Source organism: Amia ocellicauda, chromosome 7, assembly GCF_036373705.1.
Source record: "Amia ocellicauda isolate fAmiCal2 chromosome 7, fAmiCal2.hap1, whole genome shotgun sequence".
Lineage (NCBI taxonomy): Eukaryota > Metazoa > Chordata > Actinopteri > Amiiformes > Amiidae > Amia > Amia ocellicauda.
This window is the reverse complement of record NC_089856.1, coordinates 48,781,973-48,801,826: the sequence shown is the minus strand read 5'-3', so window position 1 is coordinate 48,801,826 and position 19,854 is coordinate 48,781,973. Positions and strand designations below refer to the sequence as shown.

The 19,854-nt window shown below is 56.2% G+C and overlaps 1 protein-coding gene across 4 annotated transcripts in view; it reads left to right on the top strand.

Annotated features, from left to right (window-relative positions):
• huwe1 (HECT, UBA and WWE domain containing E3 ubiquitin protein ligase 1) overlaps nucleotides 1-19,854 on the top strand; it is a 40,972-nt gene that overhangs the window by 13,894 nt on the left and 7,224 nt on the right. For 3 of the 4 annotated variants that reach the window (XM_066710126.1, XM_066710125.1, XM_066710123.1), the window contains exons 26-65: nucleotides 36-169; nucleotides 254-348; nucleotides 514-711; nucleotides 839-1,055; nucleotides 1,182-1,304; nucleotides 1,389-1,626; nucleotides 1,783-2,031; nucleotides 2,111-2,233; nucleotides 2,459-2,554; nucleotides 2,852-3,121; nucleotides 3,242-3,394; nucleotides 3,506-3,633; nucleotides 3,853-3,934; nucleotides 4,585-4,761; nucleotides 4,848-5,004; nucleotides 5,243-5,781; nucleotides 5,875-6,070; nucleotides 6,741-6,908; nucleotides 7,001-7,149; nucleotides 7,443-7,509; nucleotides 7,597-7,814; nucleotides 7,988-8,199; nucleotides 8,315-8,497; nucleotides 8,671-8,843; nucleotides 9,155-9,294; nucleotides 9,429-9,504; nucleotides 9,699-9,797; nucleotides 9,928-10,058; nucleotides 10,145-10,304; nucleotides 10,489-10,717; nucleotides 11,000-11,178; nucleotides 11,332-11,421; nucleotides 12,192-12,352; nucleotides 12,460-12,505; nucleotides 13,142-13,441; nucleotides 15,421-15,631; nucleotides 15,862-15,986; nucleotides 16,092-16,312; nucleotides 16,666-17,060; nucleotides 17,939-18,758. In XM_066710126.1, coding sequence (XP_066566223.1) covers nucleotides 36-169; nucleotides 254-348; nucleotides 514-711; nucleotides 839-1,055; nucleotides 1,182-1,304; nucleotides 1,389-1,626; nucleotides 1,783-2,031; nucleotides 2,111-2,233; nucleotides 2,459-2,554; nucleotides 2,852-3,121; nucleotides 3,242-3,394; nucleotides 3,506-3,633; nucleotides 3,853-3,934; nucleotides 4,585-4,761; nucleotides 4,848-5,004; nucleotides 5,243-5,781; nucleotides 5,875-6,070; nucleotides 6,741-6,908; nucleotides 7,001-7,149; nucleotides 7,443-7,509; nucleotides 7,597-7,814; nucleotides 7,988-8,199; nucleotides 8,315-8,497; nucleotides 8,671-8,843; nucleotides 9,155-9,294; nucleotides 9,429-9,504; nucleotides 9,699-9,797; nucleotides 9,928-10,058; nucleotides 10,145-10,304; nucleotides 10,489-10,717; nucleotides 11,000-11,178; nucleotides 11,332-11,421; nucleotides 12,192-12,352; nucleotides 12,460-12,505; nucleotides 13,142-13,441; nucleotides 15,421-15,631; nucleotides 15,862-15,986; nucleotides 16,092-16,312; nucleotides 16,666-17,060; nucleotides 17,939-18,758 — 7,728 coding nt within the window. Of the gene's footprint in view, nucleotides 1-35; nucleotides 170-253; nucleotides 349-513; nucleotides 712-838; nucleotides 1,056-1,181; nucleotides 1,305-1,388; nucleotides 1,627-1,782; nucleotides 2,032-2,110; nucleotides 2,234-2,458; nucleotides 2,555-2,851; nucleotides 3,122-3,241; nucleotides 3,395-3,505; nucleotides 3,634-3,852; nucleotides 3,935-4,584; nucleotides 4,762-4,847; nucleotides 5,005-5,242; nucleotides 5,782-5,874; nucleotides 6,080-6,740; nucleotides 6,909-7,000; nucleotides 7,150-7,442; nucleotides 7,510-7,596; nucleotides 7,815-7,987; nucleotides 8,200-8,314; nucleotides 8,498-8,670; nucleotides 8,844-9,154; nucleotides 9,295-9,428; nucleotides 9,505-9,698; nucleotides 9,798-9,927; nucleotides 10,059-10,144; nucleotides 10,305-10,488; nucleotides 10,718-10,999; nucleotides 11,179-11,331; nucleotides 11,422-12,191; nucleotides 12,353-12,459; nucleotides 12,506-13,141; nucleotides 13,442-15,420; nucleotides 15,632-15,861; nucleotides 15,987-16,091; nucleotides 16,313-16,665; nucleotides 17,061-17,938; nucleotides 18,759-19,854 lie in introns of all 4 variants that reach the window. The other variant, XM_066710122.1, reaches the window with a different exon arrangement.

Here is a 19,854-nt window from a genome sequence, read left to right as displayed (position 1 = left end):
GTGTACTCTGAGTATTATCCTCTCTCTCTGTGCAGAGCGAGATCCGGGCCATCTCCGTGAACCAGTGGGGCTCCCAGCTGGGCCTCAGTGTGCTCAACAAGCTGAGCCAGCTGTACTGCTCACTGGTGTGGGAGAGCACCGTGCTGCTGTCCCTGTGCACGCCCAACAGGTGAGCGGACACCCTGCCGACGCCCCGCTGTGTCGTGGGTTCACCTCGTCAGTACCTAATGTTTGTGTCTCTTGCTGCCCCCAGTCTGCCCCCGGGCTGTGAGTTCGGCCAGGCTGACATGCAGAAGCTGGTGCCCAAGGAAGAGAGGACCCCTGGGGCCACTGGAGTCAGGAGACCTGGTGAGACTCTGCACAGTGCGTCTGTGTGAGAGAGTAAATTCAGTTCAAGGTGCTTTATTGGCTGCCATATGTGATGTATTGCCAAAGCACAGTGCGTCTCCGAGTGAGTGTGTGAGCGTTGGATGTTAAATCTGTGTGTGTGTAACATTAACATTCTCTCTGCAGCCGATGGCGATGTGGAGGCCGTGGCAGGCAGCAGTGTGGACCCCTCTGGGCAGGTCCTGCTGGAGGGCATGGGGCTGGACGGGGACACCCTAGCGCCAATGGAGACGGACGAGCCCAGCGCCTCCGACACCAAGAGCAAGTCTAAACTCACCCCCGCCATGGCGGCCCGCATCAAGCAGATCAAACCGCTGCTGTCGGGTGAGTGCGTCTGTGTCTCTCTCTCTCTCCCTCCCCCTCTCCTGTCTGCTCTTCTTGCTGTCTGTGTGTCTCCCTCTTGGCAGCAGTGCGTATTTATCTCCCCCTCCCCCTCTCCCTCTCTCTGCAGCTTCCTCCCGTCTGGGCCGGGCCCTGGCGGAGCTGTTCGGGCTGCTGGTGAAGCTGTGCGTGGGCTCCCCGGTGCGGCAGCGGCGCAGTCACCACGCGGCCAGCGCCAGCACCGCGCCCACGCCCGCCGCCCGCGCCACTGCCTCCTCCCTCACCCGCCTGCTCACCAAGGGCCTGTCCTGGCAGCCCCCACCCTACACCCCCACACCACGCTTCAGGTACGCTAGTGTGTGTGTGTACAGCTGTGCTCAGTCTGTGAGGTGAAACTGCGTTCAATATATCATCACAATTTGCTAAAACCTAATTCTTCTTTGCTTCCTCCCTCTCCCTCCCCCTCCCCCCAGGCTGACGTTCTTTATCTGCTCGGTGGGCTTCACGTCGCCCATGCTGTTTGATGAGAGGAAGTACCCCTACCACCTGATGCTGCAGAAGTTCTTCTGCTCTGGGGGTCACGACGCACTGTTCGAGTGAGTACCACCGACACGCCCTGCCACACAGTGATGCACTGACCTGACAGTGAATGCACACTGACCACCCTCCCCCTCCCACAGGACGTTTAACTGGGCCCTGTCCATGGGCGGCCGGGTGCCGGTGTCGGAGGGGCTGGAGCACCCGGACCTGCCGGACGGCACCGGCGAGTTCCTGGACGCCTGGCTCATGCTGGTGGAGAAGATGGTGAACCCTACCACGGTGCTGGACTCACCCCACGCACTGCCTGCCAAGCTGCCCGGTGCCACGCCCAGTGCCCCGCACTTCAGCGCCCTGCGCTTCCTCATTGTCACGCAGAAGGTGAGGGGGATGGAGCTGGGTGTATTGGAGGTGATAGGGATGAGGGGTGAAGGTTCATCTCAGTCTCTACCCCTCTCTCTCTCAATGCTCTCTGTGTGTTTACTTTGTACATGTATCTATATTAACCTCTATATCAACGCCCCCCCCCTCCCCCAGGCTGCCTTCAGCTGCATCCGCAGCCTTTGGAACCGGCGGCCCCTGAAGGTGTACGGCGGCCGCATGGCGGAGTCCATGCTGGCCATCCTGTGCCACATCCTCCGGGGGGAGACACCCATCCGTGAGCGCCTGTCCAAGGAGAGGGAGGGCGGCCGCCCTGCCGAGGAGGAGGGTGCTCCGCCAGCCGAGGAGGGAGGGGGCACCGCGCCCCGCAGGGAGCCGCAGGTCAACCAGCAGCAGCTGCAGCAGGTACGGCACGGCGTGAGGGGGAGGGTGTGTGTCTGAAGCTCATTAAGGCTGGTCTCTAACGCGCTCCTCCCTCCAACAGCTGATGGACATGGGCTTCTCGCGGGAGCATGCCATGGAGGCCCTGCTGAACACCAGCACCATGGAACAGGCCACGGAGTACCTGCTCACACACCCCCCCCCACTGCTCGGGGGCGTCGTCCGGGTAAACGCCCCGCCCGCCGCAGACGCCAAACAGCGCTGTCGAGGCTATCCTTAGTTTTGCAAGCCTGTGCAGAAGGGTTACACTATTGATACACACGCACATAGACCTACACACTCACACACAACACTAACACACCGACACAGACAACACTGCACTGTGCACACGCGTGGTGCCGGCCGGCCGGGCTGTGTAGTGATTGTGTGTGTGTGTGTGTGTGTTGTGCAGGATCTCAGCATGTCCGAGGAGGACCAGATGATGAGAGCCATCGCCATGTCTCTGGGCCAGGAGGTGTCCATGGAGCAGCGCTCGGACTCTCCAGAGGTAACACTCGCCCACCCTGCACACGCGCACGCACACACACTCTCTCACTGCCGCAGGCTCACACTGTCCCACACACCCACCCCCTCGCACACCAACACTCACACACGCACCAGGAAACAATCATCCATTTTGCTGCTTGCAAAATTAATCATAGCATCATCAGCCAGACTGTGCTTTGTCTGTGAGGCCCTGAGACGCACACGCCACGCACTGCCCACACACTGCTGTGTTACGCATCTCTCTCCCTGTGCCCCTCCTCTCCTCCTCCCCGTTAACCCCCCTCCCCCTCTCTCCCAGGAGGCGGCGCGGCGGCGTGAGGAGGAAGAGCGGCGAGCAAGGGAGCGGGCGGAAGAGGAGGAGGCACGCTGCCTGGAGCGCTTTCTGGAGGCCGAGCCGCTGGAGGCAGGGGAGCTGCACGCCTTCACCGACGCCATGCTGCCCGGCTGCTTCCACCTGCTGGACGAGCTGCCCGACACGGTGTACCGTGTGTGCGACCTTGTCATGACCGCCGTCAAGCGCAACGGGCCCGAGTACCGGGACATGATCCTGCGCCAGGTCGTCAACCAGGTGGGACAGAGGGACAGAGACAGACGAGGGCAGAGGGAAGAAGAGATGCAGATAAATGAGTGCCATAACAGACCTGTACTTACACGAATCCCCTCTCCTTCTCCCTCTCCCTCTCTCCAGGTGTGGGAGGCGGCGGACGTGCTGATCAAGGCCGCGCTGCCCCTGACCACCAGTGACACCAAGACCGTGTCCGAGTGGACGAGTCAGATGGCCACCCTGCCGCAGGCCTCTAACCTGGCCACCCGCATCCTGCTGCTCACACTGCTGTTTGAGGTACAGAGCCCTGCACCCTGACATAGTGAAGCCACGACACCCTGAGGCCTTTCTGGGTCCACACACACACTGACACACACACACTCTGACCCCGCGCTGTCCCCGCTGCAGGAGCTGAAGCTGTCCTGTGCCCGTGTGGTGGAGAGCAGTGGGATCCTCACAGTTCTCATCAAGCTGCTGGAGGTGGTGCAGCCCTGTCTGCAGGCGGCCAAGGAGCACAAGGACGTGCAGACGCCCAAGTAAGACGGACAGGGACTGGTGGGGGACTGTGAGGGATGGGGAGTGACGGGTGGGGGTACTGGGAGTGACTGCTGGCAGGTGGAGAGAGAGGTTATAGTTGCTCATAATTAGTTTGAATCTTGGCTGTTCTGGTGTTCAGTTTTCCTCTCTGGGCCCACTGAGTGAATTAATCTGTCATTTTCATTGACACGGAGGTCCATGTCCCTCTTCTCCCCCAGGTGGATTACTCCAGTGCTGCTCCTGATTGATTTCTATGAGAAGACGGCCGTTTCCTCCAAACGCAGAGCGCAGATGACCAAGGTAGGCCGTCCTCGCACCCCACAGCCCCCCAGACATTAACTGCACCCCCCCCAACAATTGCGGCAGTGTGGTGCACACATGAATGCAGTTAATGGGCAGTAGTGTGGAGTAGCGGTCAGGACTCTGGAGTGGAGGGTTGTGGGTTCAGTCCCAGGTTGGGGCACTGCTGTTGTACCCTTGAGCAAGGCACTGTGCCTAGAGTACTCCAGTAAATTCACAGCTGTTTAAATGGGTGAAAGTAATGTGATGTAATGTAACAATTGTTAAGGATAAGGGTGTCTGCTAAGAAACTGAGCAATAGTCGTAATAATAATAATGACCTGGATTCGTCCGCAGAGTGCCTTGTGGTATAATATGGGTGGGATCCAGGCCTCGTCTGAGGGGCAGCTGTAGACACACCGTACAACTAGCGGTCACATTTGCCCCGTCCCTTTCCCCTGAGCTCTTCCCTAGCTCACAGTCTAGGATGCAGGACTTGTATTAACTGTGTATTTTCTTGTGTAATTTTGAACTGGTAATTCGTACCATGTCTTGATCTGTAATTCTAGACTGTATTGCTATTTTATAATGCTCGTGTTTTGCCCCTGGATAAGGGCGTCTGAGAATAAATAAATGAGACGCATAGTGACTGTCCTGTTCTGTCGGTTCAGTACCTGCAGCCCAATGGCAACAGCTGGCGCTGGTTCGATGACCGCTCGGGCCGCTGGTGCAGCTACAGCGCCAGCAACAACAGCACCATTGACACGGCCTGGAGGGCCGGAGAGAGCAGCGTGCGCTTCACCGCCGGCCGCCGCCGCTACACCGTGCAGTTCAACACCATGGTGCAGGTAGGCCCCGCCCTCTGTGCTGCGCTGTCCACTGCACACTGCTCTACTGTGCTGCACGCTGCTATACTGTTCTCTACACCCTGCAGGTGAACGAGGAGACTGGTAACCGCCGGCCGGTGATGCTGACAGTGCAGCGTGTGCCACGTGTTGCCAAGAGCAGCAGGAACGGCGCTGCCGAGCTGGACCGAGCTGAGGAGAGCAAGGAGCCCACGGGCAAGTCTGAAGACCCGCACACCGACGCAGGTAACACAGCTGTGCATGCGCACCTGCGCTCGCACAACACGGGTAACACACCTGCTCGCCACAAACACGTTGCTCGCACACACACGGGTAACACCTGCTCGCCACACACACGGGTAACACACCTGCTCGCCACACACACGGGTAACACACACGCACATGCGCTTGCACAACATGGGTATCTGTGCACGCACACACAGGTAAGGCACACTGACCCAGAACCCCCTTTCTCTCCGTACAGACGCCCCAGCAGCGGCCGCCGCGGTGGAGATGGCCGCGACCCTGAAGGAGAAGGAGCCGCAGCACCAGCCCGAGTCCCAGGATTCCGGCCCGGCCCAGACCCAGACCCAGACCCAGACCCCCGCCCCCGCCCCCGCCATCGCCACCCCCGCGGTGACCGCGCCACCCCCTCCGCCTGCCTCCGCCCCCCCGTCCTCTGCAGCGAGTGTCCTGGAGAGCGCGGCTGGCGGCCCGGAGACGTTGCAGCCCGGCCCTGTGATCCAGGGCCTGTCGGCGGAGATGACAACGGTGCTGATCCGCGCCTGCGTGAGCATGATCAGCGTCCCCGTGGACCCGGACACGCTGCACGCCACGTTGCGGCTCTGCTTGCGGCTCACGCGCACTCACCACTTTGCCATGATGTTTGCCGAGCTACGCAGCACGCGCATGATCCTGGCGCTGACCCAGGGCTCCGGCTTCAACGGCTTCACTCCCCTCGTCACCCTGCTGTTCCGGCACATCATCGAGGACCCGGCCACCCTGCGGCACACCATGGAGAAGGTGAGGGGGTCTCTGTACTCTGGGTGCGCAGCGCTGTGGGGTGCAGACCCAGTTCATATATAAACGTGTATGTTACTCTTCCCGTCTCCGCAGGTGGTGCGGTCTGCGGTGACCAGCGGGGCGGGCAGTACCACGTCAGGGGTGGTGTCGGGCAGCCTGGGCTCCCGCGAAATCAACTACATCCTGCGCGTGCTGGGCCCCGCCGCCTGCCGCAGCCCCGAGTGCTTCACCGAGGTGGCCACCAGCTGCGTGCGCATTGCCCTGCCCGCGCCCCGGGGCACTGGGACCGGTGAGAGGGGTGAGAGGGGCCCTGCAGCCGCCCGCATACGGACACACGCTCGATATCACCGTCTGAACAGCACAGCACAAACACAAACAGCACACCGTTAACACACTAAGATTAAAGACACGATGCGAGATGCCCAACAGACCCGACCAGGAAAAATATTCCGTCTGTCCCCAAAAGTCTGAATCGATCGCTTTCATTGACTCCTCATCTCCTCCCTGCGTCTCGCCTGTTGGCCAACGAGGGGAAGAAAGAATGAGTTTGTTATTCAAAGTTGAGCTGCTGCGTGTCCTGTGGGAAGGAGATCTGCACAACACAGCCAGTGCTAATCATGATACTGTTCAGTTTTACCAACACAAACGTGGTCGAACGGAGAAGGTGGAGACGCTTACGTCCAGTCTAGTCTAGTGTTGGTAACTGTAGAGCACGTTTTCATTGTTCCGAGTTTGTTGTACAAATGAGATTGAACACATACATTGAAATACACAGCGTTTAAAACATGGACTATCGAACACTTGTGGAAATACATATCTGAAGTATTTGCAAATGACACGCCAATACTTTAAAAAAATATTTGAAGGAATTGTAACTTGTGCCTGGCACGTTCGTTCTCGTATTACAGTGAATCCGACACTTGCACTGACGCTCTCTCCCCGGCTCCCTGCCTCTCTAGCCTCAGATGACGAGTTTGAGAACCTGCGCATCAAGGGCCCCAACGCAGTGCAGTTAGTGAAGACCACGCCGCTCAAGCTGTCCCCACTGCCGGCCATCCCGGAGCCCATCAAGGAGGTCATCTACGACATGCTCAACGCGCTGGCCGCCTACCACGCCCCCGAGGAGGGTGAGACACGGGAGGGACTGTGCTGTGCCGTGTCTGGGTGTTGTGTGTGCGCCAGGCCCAGGTTCGCAATGCTGACTGTACTCTCCCCCCAGTGGAGCGAGCGGAGGGCCGGCCAGGCACCATGTCCAGCAGTCTGGAGCTGTGCCAGGTGCTGCAGGACGTGGGCGACGACGTGTACCAGCACTACCGCCTGACTCGCCAGGGCAGCGACTTCGACTCGCAGACTGCCTTCAACATCAACGTCAGTATCTCTGTGTGTGTGTGTGTGTGTGTGAGTGAGACCCTCTGTATGACACGCTGCGTATCTTCAGTCTCTGACCCTGTGCGTCTCGTTCAAATCAAGCTTTATTGGCATGACGAGTTTGACGTTTTTGCCAAAGGATTGACACACTGTAAAGATGGATCATGAATATACTAAAAATGTGTCCCTGTGTGTCACCTGATCTCCTCAGTGTGCGTCTCTCTGTGTGTGTGTTCATGTGAATCTGTCTCTGAGTCAGATATTTACCCCCCCCTTCTCTCTCTCTCTCTCAGTCCCAGGTGTTTTCGGCTGATGGCAGTGCAGCAGAGTCCTCTCAGTCCGGCACGCCCCAGGGAGAGGGTGAGTCCCTGTGCACGTTCGTACTCAAGAATTCAGTGTCTGTGAATATGTTCTGACCTCGAATCTAAATTCTGCGTCTCCCCCCAGCCTCCACCCCAGAGGAGGTGCGCGAGGGCAAGAAGGAGCAGGAGGGCGAGCGGGGCGGGACGGAGGACCAGCGGGGCAAGGCCAAGGCCAGCAAGCCCCTAATGCCCACCTCCACCATCCTGCGCCTGCTGGCCGAGCTGGTGCGCTCCTACGTGGGCATCGCCACCCTTATTGCCTCCTACTGCTACACCGCGGGCCAGAGCGAGCTCATCAAGGAGGTCAGCGCCACGGGGGAGAGGGGTGGCTGCGTGGGGGTTGGGGGCTGGCTTGGGGGTCTAGGGTTGTGTGTTTGTAGGTCAATTTATATTCCGTTAAATTCAAAATGCTTCACTAACATGGAGCCGGAATTAAATGTGAACAGGACATACTGTACTAACCCTGCCCCCCACAGGACTGCAGCGTGCTGGCCTTCGTGCTGGACCACTTGCTGCCCCACACCCAGAGCTCGGAGGACAAGGACACCCCCGCTCTGGCGCGCCTTTTCCTGGCCAGCCTGGCAGCCGCGGGCACGGGCACCGACGCCCAGGTGGCGCTGGTCAATGAGGTGAAGGCCGCCCTGAGCCGCGCCCTGGCCATGGCGGAGAGCACCGAGAAGCACGCCAGGTACTCTTCCCGCCGGGCACGGTGTAGACACCGCTCAGATGCACTGCACACCGGCACGGTGTAGACACTGCTCAGACGCACATATAGAAGCGGCTGACCCCTCTCTCCCCCTCAGGCTGCAGGCAGTGATGTGCATCATCAGCACCATCATGGAGTCCTGCCCGTCCACCTCCAGCTTCTACAGCACCGCCGCCGCCAAGACGCAGCACAACGGCATGAACAACATCATCCGGCTCTTCCTGAAGAAGGGCCTGGTCAACGACCTGGCCAGGGTCCCCCACAGCCTGGACCTGTCCAGGTATTGCCCCCCCCCACCCGTGATTCAGACTGTGTCCGTCTCAGTGACGCATGCAGCCACGGGCTTCACCTGTGCGGGTACAGTGCACGCTGACCCTTTGTGTGACCTTGCGTGTCAGTCTGTCTGTCTCTGTGGTGTGGGGCTGGTTCACAGTGTCCCTCTCTGTGTCGCAGTCCCAACATGGCGAACACGGTGAACGCGGCCCTGAAGCCCCTGGAGACACTGTCTCGCATCGTCAACCAGCCCAGCAGCCTCTTTGGCAGCAAGAGCGCCTCCAGCAAGAGCAAGACTGAGCACGACCCCACGGGACAGCCGCGGGACAGCCACAGCAGCGCCCAGGACACGGGTAACGCACTGACCCACACTGTAATACACTCACACAGCCACAGCAGCGCCCAGGACACGGGTAACGCACTGACCCACACTGTGATACACTCACACAGCCACAGCAGCGCCCAGGACACAGGTAGCACACTGACCCACACTGTGATACACTCACACAGCCACAGCAGCGCCCAGGACACAGGTAACACACTGACTCACACTCTGACATACTGACACACCCATCATATGAACCCCCAGGACACCACAGTCACACAGGCATCACTGTGTAATTGTTCTGTGATTCACGTGTTCATCCCTCCCTCTGTCCCTCAGGGGAGCCCGGAGAGACGGAGCCCCCAGAGGACAGCGCCCCAGCCGCAGGGACCGACAGTGACCTGATGGACGGGGAGGCGGAGGGGGACACTGTGGTCATCGCCGGCCAGCCTGAGGTGCTCAACACTCAGGAGATGCAGGTCAGTACGCTGGGCACTGCTGTGTCCAACACACCGGACACTGTGCGGTTTCACACTCCACTGTGTCTGGCACATGGGAAATAATGCACTGACCCGCTCTCACTCCGCCGTCTGACTGTGCATCTGTCTGTCAGGTGGAGAACGAGCTGGTGGACCTGATTGACGAGCTGCTGGAGAGAGACGCCGGCACCGTGAACAGCACCATCATCGGTGAGGGGGAGGGAGCAGCAGAGAGAGTGAGGGAGGAGGGCGGAGAGCCTGTCAGAGGGGTGGCACAGATGAGGAGGGTGGGAAAGGATAGGAGATGGTCAAGGTGGCACACTGGGAGCGGTCGCTGTGGGGGTGGGCACGGGTGTGTGTGAAACATCCAGGGAAGCTGATTGGCTGTGTGTGCTGTCCCTCAGTGGGCCGCAGCGGCGAGGACGAATCGCAGGAAGACGTTCTGATGGACGAGGCGCCGTCCAACCTGAGCCAGGCCTCCACCCTTCAGGCCAACCGAGAGGGTGAGTGACAACACTGTGACTGAACACTCGCACCTCACATACACGGCAGATTCAGGATTGTCAGTTTTCAATCACAGGGAATTTGAATCTTCTGGTGGAAGAAAATAACGGTTTTCTCCCTCGCTCTCAGACTCGATGAACATCCTGGAGCCGGAGGACGAGGAACACACGCAGGAGGAGGACAGCAGCGGCAGCAACGAGGATGAAGACAGCCAAGAGGAGGAGGAGGAAGAGGAGGAAGAAGAGGAGGAGGATGACCAGGTGTGTGTTTGTGTGTGAGAGGTTGTGTGGCCCTGTGTCTGAGGCATAGTTCGGTGAGACTGACTCGCCCCCCTCCCCCCTCCCAGGACGATGAGGAGGGAGATGACGATGAGGATGACGACGGCTCGGAGATGGAGCTGGATGAAGATTACCCCGACATCAACGCCGCGCCGCACATCCGCTTCGAGCGCTTCGACCGCGAGGACGACCTCATCATCGAGTTCGACAACATGTTCTCCACCACCGGTGAGGCCCGTAACCGATCCACAATCAATACCCAACCAATCGACACGGTCAGTGATCGATAATGAAGACACCACATCATATCGGTCCGTGATCTTACTCTTCATCACTCTGAGCTCCAGTTGGTGGAGTCACTTTAATGACACTCCCTCTGTGTGTGTTAATCAACCCCCTCTCTCCGCTGCAGCCGACATCCCGCCCTCCCCAGGGAACATCCCCAGCACACACCCCCTCATGGTGCGCCACGCCGACCACAGCGCCCTGACGCTGGGTGGCGGCGGCGGGGGCGGGCGACTGGCACAGGGCATCGGACGCAGCCAGCGCACGCTGCGCCAACTCACCGCCAACACGGGGCACACCATCCACGTGCACTACCCCGGCAACCGGCAGCCCAACCCTCCCCTCATCCTGCAGAGGTACCGTGTGTGTGTGTGTGGGCTGATTCACTGTCTATACACACTCTGTATGTGTATGTATTGTCTGTCTGTCTTTAATGGCCCTTTCTCTGCGTGTTTGTATTCTGTCTGTGTGTCAGTGTCTCTCTAAAGACTTCCTATGTGTCTGTCTGTGTCTCTAACTTCTTAGGTGTGTGTTGTTGTATGTTTGTCTATGTGTCTCTAATGACCCTGTGCTGACGCACCGCTCCCGCACGCAGGATGCGGCGGTGGGCCCCAGTAAAACTCTCCTCTCTCCCCCAGGCTGCTGGGCCCCAGTGCGGCGGCTGACATCCTGCAGCTGTCCAGCAGTCTGCCCCTGCAATCCCGCGGCCGCGCCCGGCTGCTGGTGGGCAACGACGACGTGCACATCATCGCCCGCTCCGACGACGAGCTGCTGGACGACTTCTTCCATGAGCAGAGCAGCACAGGGGGACAGGCCGGTGAGCGCAGCGGGAGGCGACAGGGGCGATGGGGTCATATTTTTTTGTATAGTTCTATGGTCACTTTGGTTGCGGTTTCTCCTCTTCCCCAGACAGGGACGTGCAGTGGGGCAAGCAGGCTGCGTCTAACCTCCCTCTCCCTCCCTGTCTCAGGCACGCTGTCCAGTATCCCCACGGCTCTGACGCGCTGGTCGGACGAGTGCAAGGTGCTGGATGCGGAGAGCATGCATGACTGTGTGGCAGGTGGGACATGCGCACGCCCCACTCACCGACACGCACGCCTTGCCCATCCACACGCACACAGTCGTTAAGGAGCAGTGTTAGTTTTAGCAGCAATTTTTGATTCTTACTCTTTTGACTACAATGCTTATCAGTTATTTTTATTTTTTTACTTCATTATCACCATTCTGCATTATGTCTGATGTTTACATCAGTTAGTGGACGGATGCAAAACATAAACATGTTGATTGACTTCAATTAGATCCCAACTTTACTAATTACAGGACCCACACTTACCACTCCTGTATACAAAAGAGCAGGCATTTAACTTCCCACAATCTGTATCATGTTAAGCAGTAAAACCACATCAAGTGCGTTCAGCGTTTAGCGAAACTTGCGCTCGGGTTTCATTCTGTTGCACAGATTTCTGCGGTTCTGCACAGAGCTGCAGAATCCCACTGATCCCATTGGTGGAGCAGCGCAGATCTGCGCAGGACTGTGATAAGCCGCGCTACACAAACGTGATGTCAATGCATCCATACTTTTGATTGGACCATGAAGCGGCTCCCTGATCGCCTTGCAAAGCTGTCATTTCTGTCCATTAGTCTGGTTTCATTTGTTTCGTCACATTGTAGTGCACTCAAATTAGGATTTTATGTTTAGTCATCGTATTTCCACAGTAGCTCGTCTCGTTACGATCACTGACAATAGGACTGATTGGATGTTTTTAGTCGGTTTCCGTTGATGAAATTCAGTAGCGCGGCGCCGCTGTATTGACCCCCCGTCTCTCTCAGTGGTGAAGGTGCCCATCCTGCAGCAGCTGGAGGTACTGCGCGACGAGGAGCTGGAGGAGCGCAGAGAGAAGAGGAGGAGGCAGCTGGCCGAGGAAGAGGAGGCCAAGCAGAACGAAAAGAGCGCCGGCGCCCCAGAGGAGGGCCGGGAGCAGAGCCTGCAGGTCAGAGAGGGGGAGATGGGGGAGGATGGGGAGGGAGAGGAGCTGGGAAGAGCACAATGCATGTGCTTGTGATTTGTCCAACACTCACTCTGTCTCTCTGTGCACAGGGTTCAGGGCTGAGAGCCGTCGGCACTGCAGGACAGAACTCCACCGGTGAGGACCTCCCGTGTCCACCGTGGACTCTATCTCCATTACGATTAGGAGAGATGCACACTCACACACACACACCTCTCCGAGGCGGCGCTGAACAGGGGGACGGACGGAGGTGCTGTGGGGTGAGGTAGTAGTTTGTATAGTTTTAGGGTCACACCCGATCTTGGAGATAACTATACACCCTACTGTCTTTCCCACGGTGACCGCACGGCGACGGACGAGGGATATCGGCCAATTTGCGGACGGGCAGGAACCCGGGGCACAGCCCCCTCGGACAATTGGGACTCTGGTGGGCAGGCGTTGGTGCCTCTGCGACGGGCTGTGGCGGGGTGAGGTAGTAAGTTGTGTTGTTGTTGGGGATTGGGATGTGCGCCCCCTACTGGAGATAACTATACAACTTACTGCCTTCCCTGCTGCAGCTGCGTACACAGCGCCCCCCACAGGCTGGGAGAGCAATTGCTGCCATCACACTCACTCTCTCTCGCTCTCTCTCGCTCTCTCACTCACTCTCTCTCTCTCTCTTGGATCTGTAATGGTGGTGTTGTTGCCTTGTTTTTCATAATTTATCAAATTTATATTTCTTCCCATCCCTCTCTCCTACTAATCCCTTCTGCTCTCCCCCCCTCTCTGTGTCAGAAGGTGATCAGGCCCAGGCTGTGGCCTCCTGTCTCGGCCCCCCCCGGGTGGCAGAGGGCTTCCTCACGGCCCCCCCCTCGGGCGAGGGCACCCCCACCGCCCCCGACGCCCTGGTCACCCTGGAGTCCGCCGTGGCCCAGCAGCGCCAGCCGATCACCGAGCTGCTGCAGGGCTCGCTCATCTCCGAGCCGCGGTCCGATTCGCTGGCTGCCCTCCCAGGGGTGGAGCTGCCGGCGACCGACAGGCCGAGCAGTGAGGCGGAGGCGTCGCAGATGGAGATGTCCCCCGCCCCCACGATCGGTGAGACACACTCCCTGGCACTGACGCACTGACCGCCGCAGCATCACTCCGCAGTGTTAACCCTTTCTGACACAGCATCACTCTGCAGTAGAGCTGGGTGATATGACTTAAAAATTCTCTCTTTTTAGAAGTTTGGGCGATACACGATATATCTTTTATTTCTTGTTTTTATCCAATCAAGCTACAAAATAAGACCAATGACATTCAAACGACAAGTATTTTGTTAATCATTAAATATGCAAAACAAATAGCACATATAAATATATGCAGAATGCAACATTACAGCGCAAGTGTTGTGTGATTACTATTACGTGCGTTATGTTATGGGATATATACACTCACCTAAAGGATTATTAGGAACACCTGTTCAATTTCTCATTAATGCAATTATCTAACCAACCAATCACATGGCAGTTGCTTCAATGCATTTAGGGGTGTGGTCCTGGTCAAGACACTCTCCTGAACTCCGAACTGAATGTCTGAATGGGAAAGAAAGGTGATTTAAGCAATTTTGAGCGTGGCATGGTTGTTGGTGCCAGACGGGCCGGTCTGAGTATTTCACAATCTGCTCAGTTACTGGGATTTTCACGCACAACCATTTCTAGGGTTTACAAAGAATGGTGTGAAAAGGGAAAAACATCCAGTATGCGGCAGTCCTGTGGGCGAAAATGCCTTGTTGATGCTAGAGGTCAGAGGAGAATGGGCCGACTGATTCAAGCTGATAGAAGAGCAACTTTGACTGAAATAACCACTCGTTACAACCGAGGTATGCAGCAAAGCATTTGTGAAGCCACAACACGTACAACCTTGAGGCGGATGGGCTACAACAGCAGAAGACCCCACCGGGTACCACTCATCTCCACTACAAATAGGAAAAAGAGGCTACAATTTGCACAAGCTCACCAGAATTGGACAGTTGAAGACTGGAAAAATGTTGCCTGGTCTGATGAGTCTCGATTTCTGTTTTGAGACATTCAGATGGTAGAGTCAGAATTTGGCGTAAACAGAATGAGAACATGGATCCATCATGCCTTGTTACCACTGTGCAGGCTGGTGGTGGTGATATAATGGTGTGGGGGATGTTTTCTTGGCACACTTTAGGCCCCTTAGTGCCAACTGGGCATCGTTTAAATGCCACGGCCTACCTGAGCATTGTTTCTGACCATGTCCATCCCTTTATGACCACCATGTACCCATCCTCTGATGGCTACTTCCAGCAGGATAATGCACCATGTCACAAAGCTCGAATCATTTCAAATTGGTTTCTTGAACATGACAATGAGTTCACTGTACTAAACTGGCCCCCAATAGAGCATCTTTGGGATGTGGTGGAACGGGAGCTTCGTGCCCTGGATGTGCATCCCACAAATCTCCATCAACTGCAAGATGCTATCCTATCAATATGGGCCAACATTTCTAAAGAATGCTTTCAGCACCTTGTTGAATCAATGCCACATAGAATTAAGGCAGTTCTGAAGGCGAAAGGGGGTCAAACACAGTATTAGTATGATGTTCCTAATAATCCTTTAGGTGAGTATGTGTGTGTGTGTGTGTGTGTGTGTGTGTGTGTGTGTGTGTGTGTATATATATATATATATATATATATATATATACACACAGTATGATTTACTGTCACATAACAATAACACAAGTAATAGTAATCATGCAACACGTGCTGTAAAATGGTGCAGATTCAGGTAGATTTACCACAGCCGGGTTTATAGTGGTGCATTAACATCTGCTAGACAGGGACTGCCACGTTTCGATTCTGCTGACCAGTACAGCATGTGTTAATACAAAATAGTTATAATAAAAACTTTGCGACACAACTAAATATACGATCGAGCATAATATGAAACGATAAGACGTTTTTCTATCGTCACACGATATACATCGTCATATCGCACAGCCTGACTCCGCAGTGTTAACCCTTTCTGGTGCAGTGTCACTCCGGTGTGTTAACCCTGTTCCCTCACCAGCCTCTCTCAGCCCCGAGCGTGTGGAGGGCTCCGATGCCCTCACGGCGGTGAGCTCTCAGCTCGAGGGCTCCCCCATGGACACCAGCAGCCCCGCCTCCGCCGGAACCCTGGAGGAGCCCGCTGCCACGGCACCCACAACTGAGGGGCCCCGAGAGCTGCCAAGGGCCGGGGCCGGCGCCGAGACGGACAGCCAGAGAGAGCGAGACAGCGGGTGAGGGTCCGCTTCACAATCCGCCTGCTCCTGCACACAGTTACTATTGGAACACACTTATAGTGCAAAATTATACATGTTAGGCTGTTTACAACACTAATACAAACTTCTAATCCACGCACACAATTACACCACACACACTGACCTATAGTACACAATTATACACACAATAACGATCAATAACTGTTAAGCAACCCTTTTACGAAGTCCTGCCTTATTCCCCTCTGTAGCTCCGCCCCCGTCTCCTCCCCTGGTGAGACCCTGCCTGCGAGTGAAGGTGCCGACAGCCAATCACAGGCCATCCAGGAGGAGCCCCTGCCTTCCACCAGCAACGAGGACGAGGACCCCCTGGCAGGTGAGCCCCGGTCTGACAGAGCGGCTGCTGTGGTCGACACCGGAGCGCTGATGCGTTCATTGGTCGGCTTTACTGATGTATACGTCTCCTCCCTCCCACTCTCAGGCATCAGTCTGCCGGAGGGTGTGGACCCGTCCTTCCTAGCCGCGCTGCCGGAGGACATCCGCAGGGAGGTTCTGCAGAACCAGCTGGGCATCCGGCCGCCCGCCCGCCCCGCCGCGGTGGCAACCCTGCCAGCCCCCACGCCCCCCCTAGTGGGCAGCGCGGGGGTCACAGAGGTCAGCCCTGAGTTCCTGGCTGCCCTGCCACCGGCCATCCAAGAGGAGGTCAGTCATTGCCTGGACACCGACCTGGACAGTGTATACACACACACTGTGCATAGACACTGCAGAGTGGACACAGACTTCAAACACACTCTCTCACTGTAGACTAGACATACTGACTTGCGCCCACACACTCTGGACTGGACACAGTTTTTTCTCTCCTCCCTCTCTCTCTCTCTCTCTCTCACACACTCACTCTTACACACACACTGTAAACTGGATGCACTGCACACACAACACACACTGGACTGGACGCACTGTATACACATACAATATAGACACTGATACACACTGTAGAGTGGACACTGATTGACGTACACACGCCCCCCCTGTACACTGATCCTGCCGCCCCTCAGGTGCTGGCGCAGCAGCGGGCAGAGCAGCAGCGCAGGGAGTTGTCCCAAGCGGCGCCAGGCGGGGAGCAGCCCATGGACCCGGTCACCTTCATCCAGACGCTGCCGTCAGAGCTGCGCCGCTCGGTGCTGGAGGACATGGAGGACAGCGTGCTGGCGGTCATGCCGCCCGACATCGCGGCCGAGGCCCAGGCGCTGCGACGCGAGCAGGAGGCCCGTCAGAGGCAGCTGATGCACGAGCGCCTGTTCGGCCACAGCTCCTCCTCCGCCCTGTCCGCCATCCTGCGCTCCCCCGCGTTCACCAGCCGCCTGGGGGGCAACCGTGGCGTGCAGTACACCCGGCTGGCCGTGCAGAGGGCCGGCGCCTTCCAGATGGGCGGCTCCGGCACGCACACTCGGTGAGGGGGAGAGGGACAGGCGACTGTCTGTTAGGGCCCAGCCAGATGTATAAGGGCACCGATTTTACAGAAATATCAGTATCGGAACATGTTCCTCCGATAATACACCTATACATCTCCTCAGACTACTGGCTAAATGTTTTTCAAATTACCATTCAATCCTCATTTGGTTTTACAGTAATTTACAATTCTTTTTTTTAACAGTTATGGTGTTTTAGTTTTGCGCTGGAATTTTCTGTCTTCGTTGATTTTCAGCACAGCAGCTGAGAACTATACGCAGTACTTATACCATTATTGCAAATCCTATTATCGTGTTTGATTCGTATTGCGATACTTTCAACAAATGCAGTAACTAAGTTGCATTTTTTTTAAGTGGAGCTCCCTCCTGGGACAACATGCAGAGGAGCGGTGCTTCCTGCACTATTAGTGTAACTGCAGTGTCGGATCTGCAGGACTGAGCCCTGAGGAGAACCTGACGTGTCTAAAATTATCACATTAGCTGTAGGCCAGCACTTAACACTAATGTTAATTTATTATTCCTTATTCTAAATTGTTTTGCAATGTTTGAGTTGTGGTTATTTATGATGAACATTAATGTTAACCTAAAGTTTATTGTTCAAATATAAAAATCCTGCCATATTTATCAATTTCTCTGACAGCCAAATTTGAGGGATCTGTGCTAGAAATGTCTGTTTTGCATGATAACACAAAAGGCATTTTGCTCCCCAATTATCGGTTTTATTATTATTATTTCTTCTTCTTCTTAATAATAATAATATTTCAGACGCCTAAGACAGTGTGTCATCTGTGTTTGTGCTTGTTTCTGTGTGTCCGTCACTGTTTCCACATGGGTATTAAAGCTTCCCCTACCTCCGCAGCCCCTCCAGCTCCACTGTGGACTCGCTGCTGCGCCTGCGCGGGCGGCTGCTGCTGGACCACGAGGCGCTGTCCTGCCTGCTGGTGCTGCTGTTCGTGGACGAGCCCAAGCTGAACACCAGCCGGCTGCACCGCGTGCTGCGCAACCTGTGCTACCACGCCCAGACGCGCGGCTGGGTCATCCGCAGCCTGCTGTCCATCCTGCAGCGCAGCAGCGAGAGCGAGCTGTGTCTGGAGACGCCCCGGCCCGCGCTGCCGCCGCCCCCACCCCCCCCGCACGCCTCGTCCGAGGAGCGCGGCAAGAGGGCGATGACCGGGGCGGCTGGGGGCAAGATGTCCTCGCACCACCACCACCACCACCACCATCACCACCACCACCACGGCCTGCCCGCGGCCGCGCACCCACCTCCCCCCTCCGCCTCCTGCCCCTCGTCGTCCTCCCACGCCCCCGCGCCCTCCCCCTCCGCCTCCTCCTCCACCCCTCTCGGCCCTCCCGCCTCCTCCCTGGAGCTGCTCAACAGGGTGGAGTCCCGCAGCTCCTCCCAGCTCTCCTGGCTGTCCGTCTCGATGGATGCGGCCCTGGGCTGCAGGACCAACATCTTCCAGATCCAGAGAGCCGCCGCGGCCGGGGCGGGACCCGGGGGCGCGGGGTCCGGTGCTGGAGGTGGCGGTGGCAGTGGCACCGCAGGGGGAAGCAGTGGGGGCGGGGGGCGGAAGCACACGGAGAGGCACGCGGGAGGCGGCTCCACCGTGCACATCCACCCCCAGGCTGCCCCCGTGGTGTGTCGGCACGTGCTGGACACACTCATACAGCTCGCCAAGGTGAGCACGTTTGTCTGTCTGTCTGTCGCCTCGGTTCCACTGGCTTAAGTGTCTGTGCCATGCCATGCCGTGCAGGACACGTCCCAGAGCCTTTTCTGTAAAACCAGGCCATTGTGAAGTCTGTCCCTCTTATGGGAGAAGCAGAGCAACTGTGGGTTTGGTTTGTGTTTCGTTTTACAAACAGAGACAGAGAACAACACTACGAGCGACACGTAGAAAGGACTTCTGTGTCTATTTTGTTTTTTGTGCGTTACATGATTGGAGACAGCGTAATAAATACACGTTTCTGATAAGAGTTTATAGATAACATATTCAGACAAGCACGTCCCCATAAGAATACGTTTCCATGTGCAACAATAATACTAAATATCAAATATGTATTGTTATTATCGTCATAATTTTTGCTAGTATATATGTATTTTAAACAGCACAACGTGACTCCCTTAATTTATTACTCTTTCTGCAGATTTGTAACTGCAAACAATACTTTTTGCCATATTTATAATTTACTTAGCAGACATCCTTAATCAGGGCAAGTTACAGTTGAAACAAAATACACACGTTTAACAATTAATCATCCAGCTACAATATAGCAGGTTATGATTGAACTTAAGTGTGCGTGTCTCAGTCATGGCGTTTATGGACTTATGGACGCATTTATTAAACCAGCCCTTAATGTTTTAGAGGGAAGCCCAGATCTGCTGTATTCGTTGACTTGTAAATTGGCACACGTTAATTGAATCGTGTTCACCTTCATACTGATTGACTCTGCGGGCGAAGGACGCTTATGGACACGTCCAGCACCAGATAGTTAACCGTCCACAAAACACGGACGCGTCCAGACACTTAGCCTGTGGAAACACCTGTTTAAGCGTCTGGATGCGTCCGCCAGTGGAAACGGGGCATGTGTGTCTGTCTCTGTCTCTGTCTGTGTGTCTCTGTGTCTCAGACAAGTCAATGATAGTCAGTATGTCAGTCAGTATGTCTGTCAATCTTGTCCATGTGAGTCTTGTTTGTCACTCTCTCTCCCTCCATCTGTCTTTCCTACAGTAACACATCGATCACGTTCATATACTTGACATACTCCCTCTCTTGC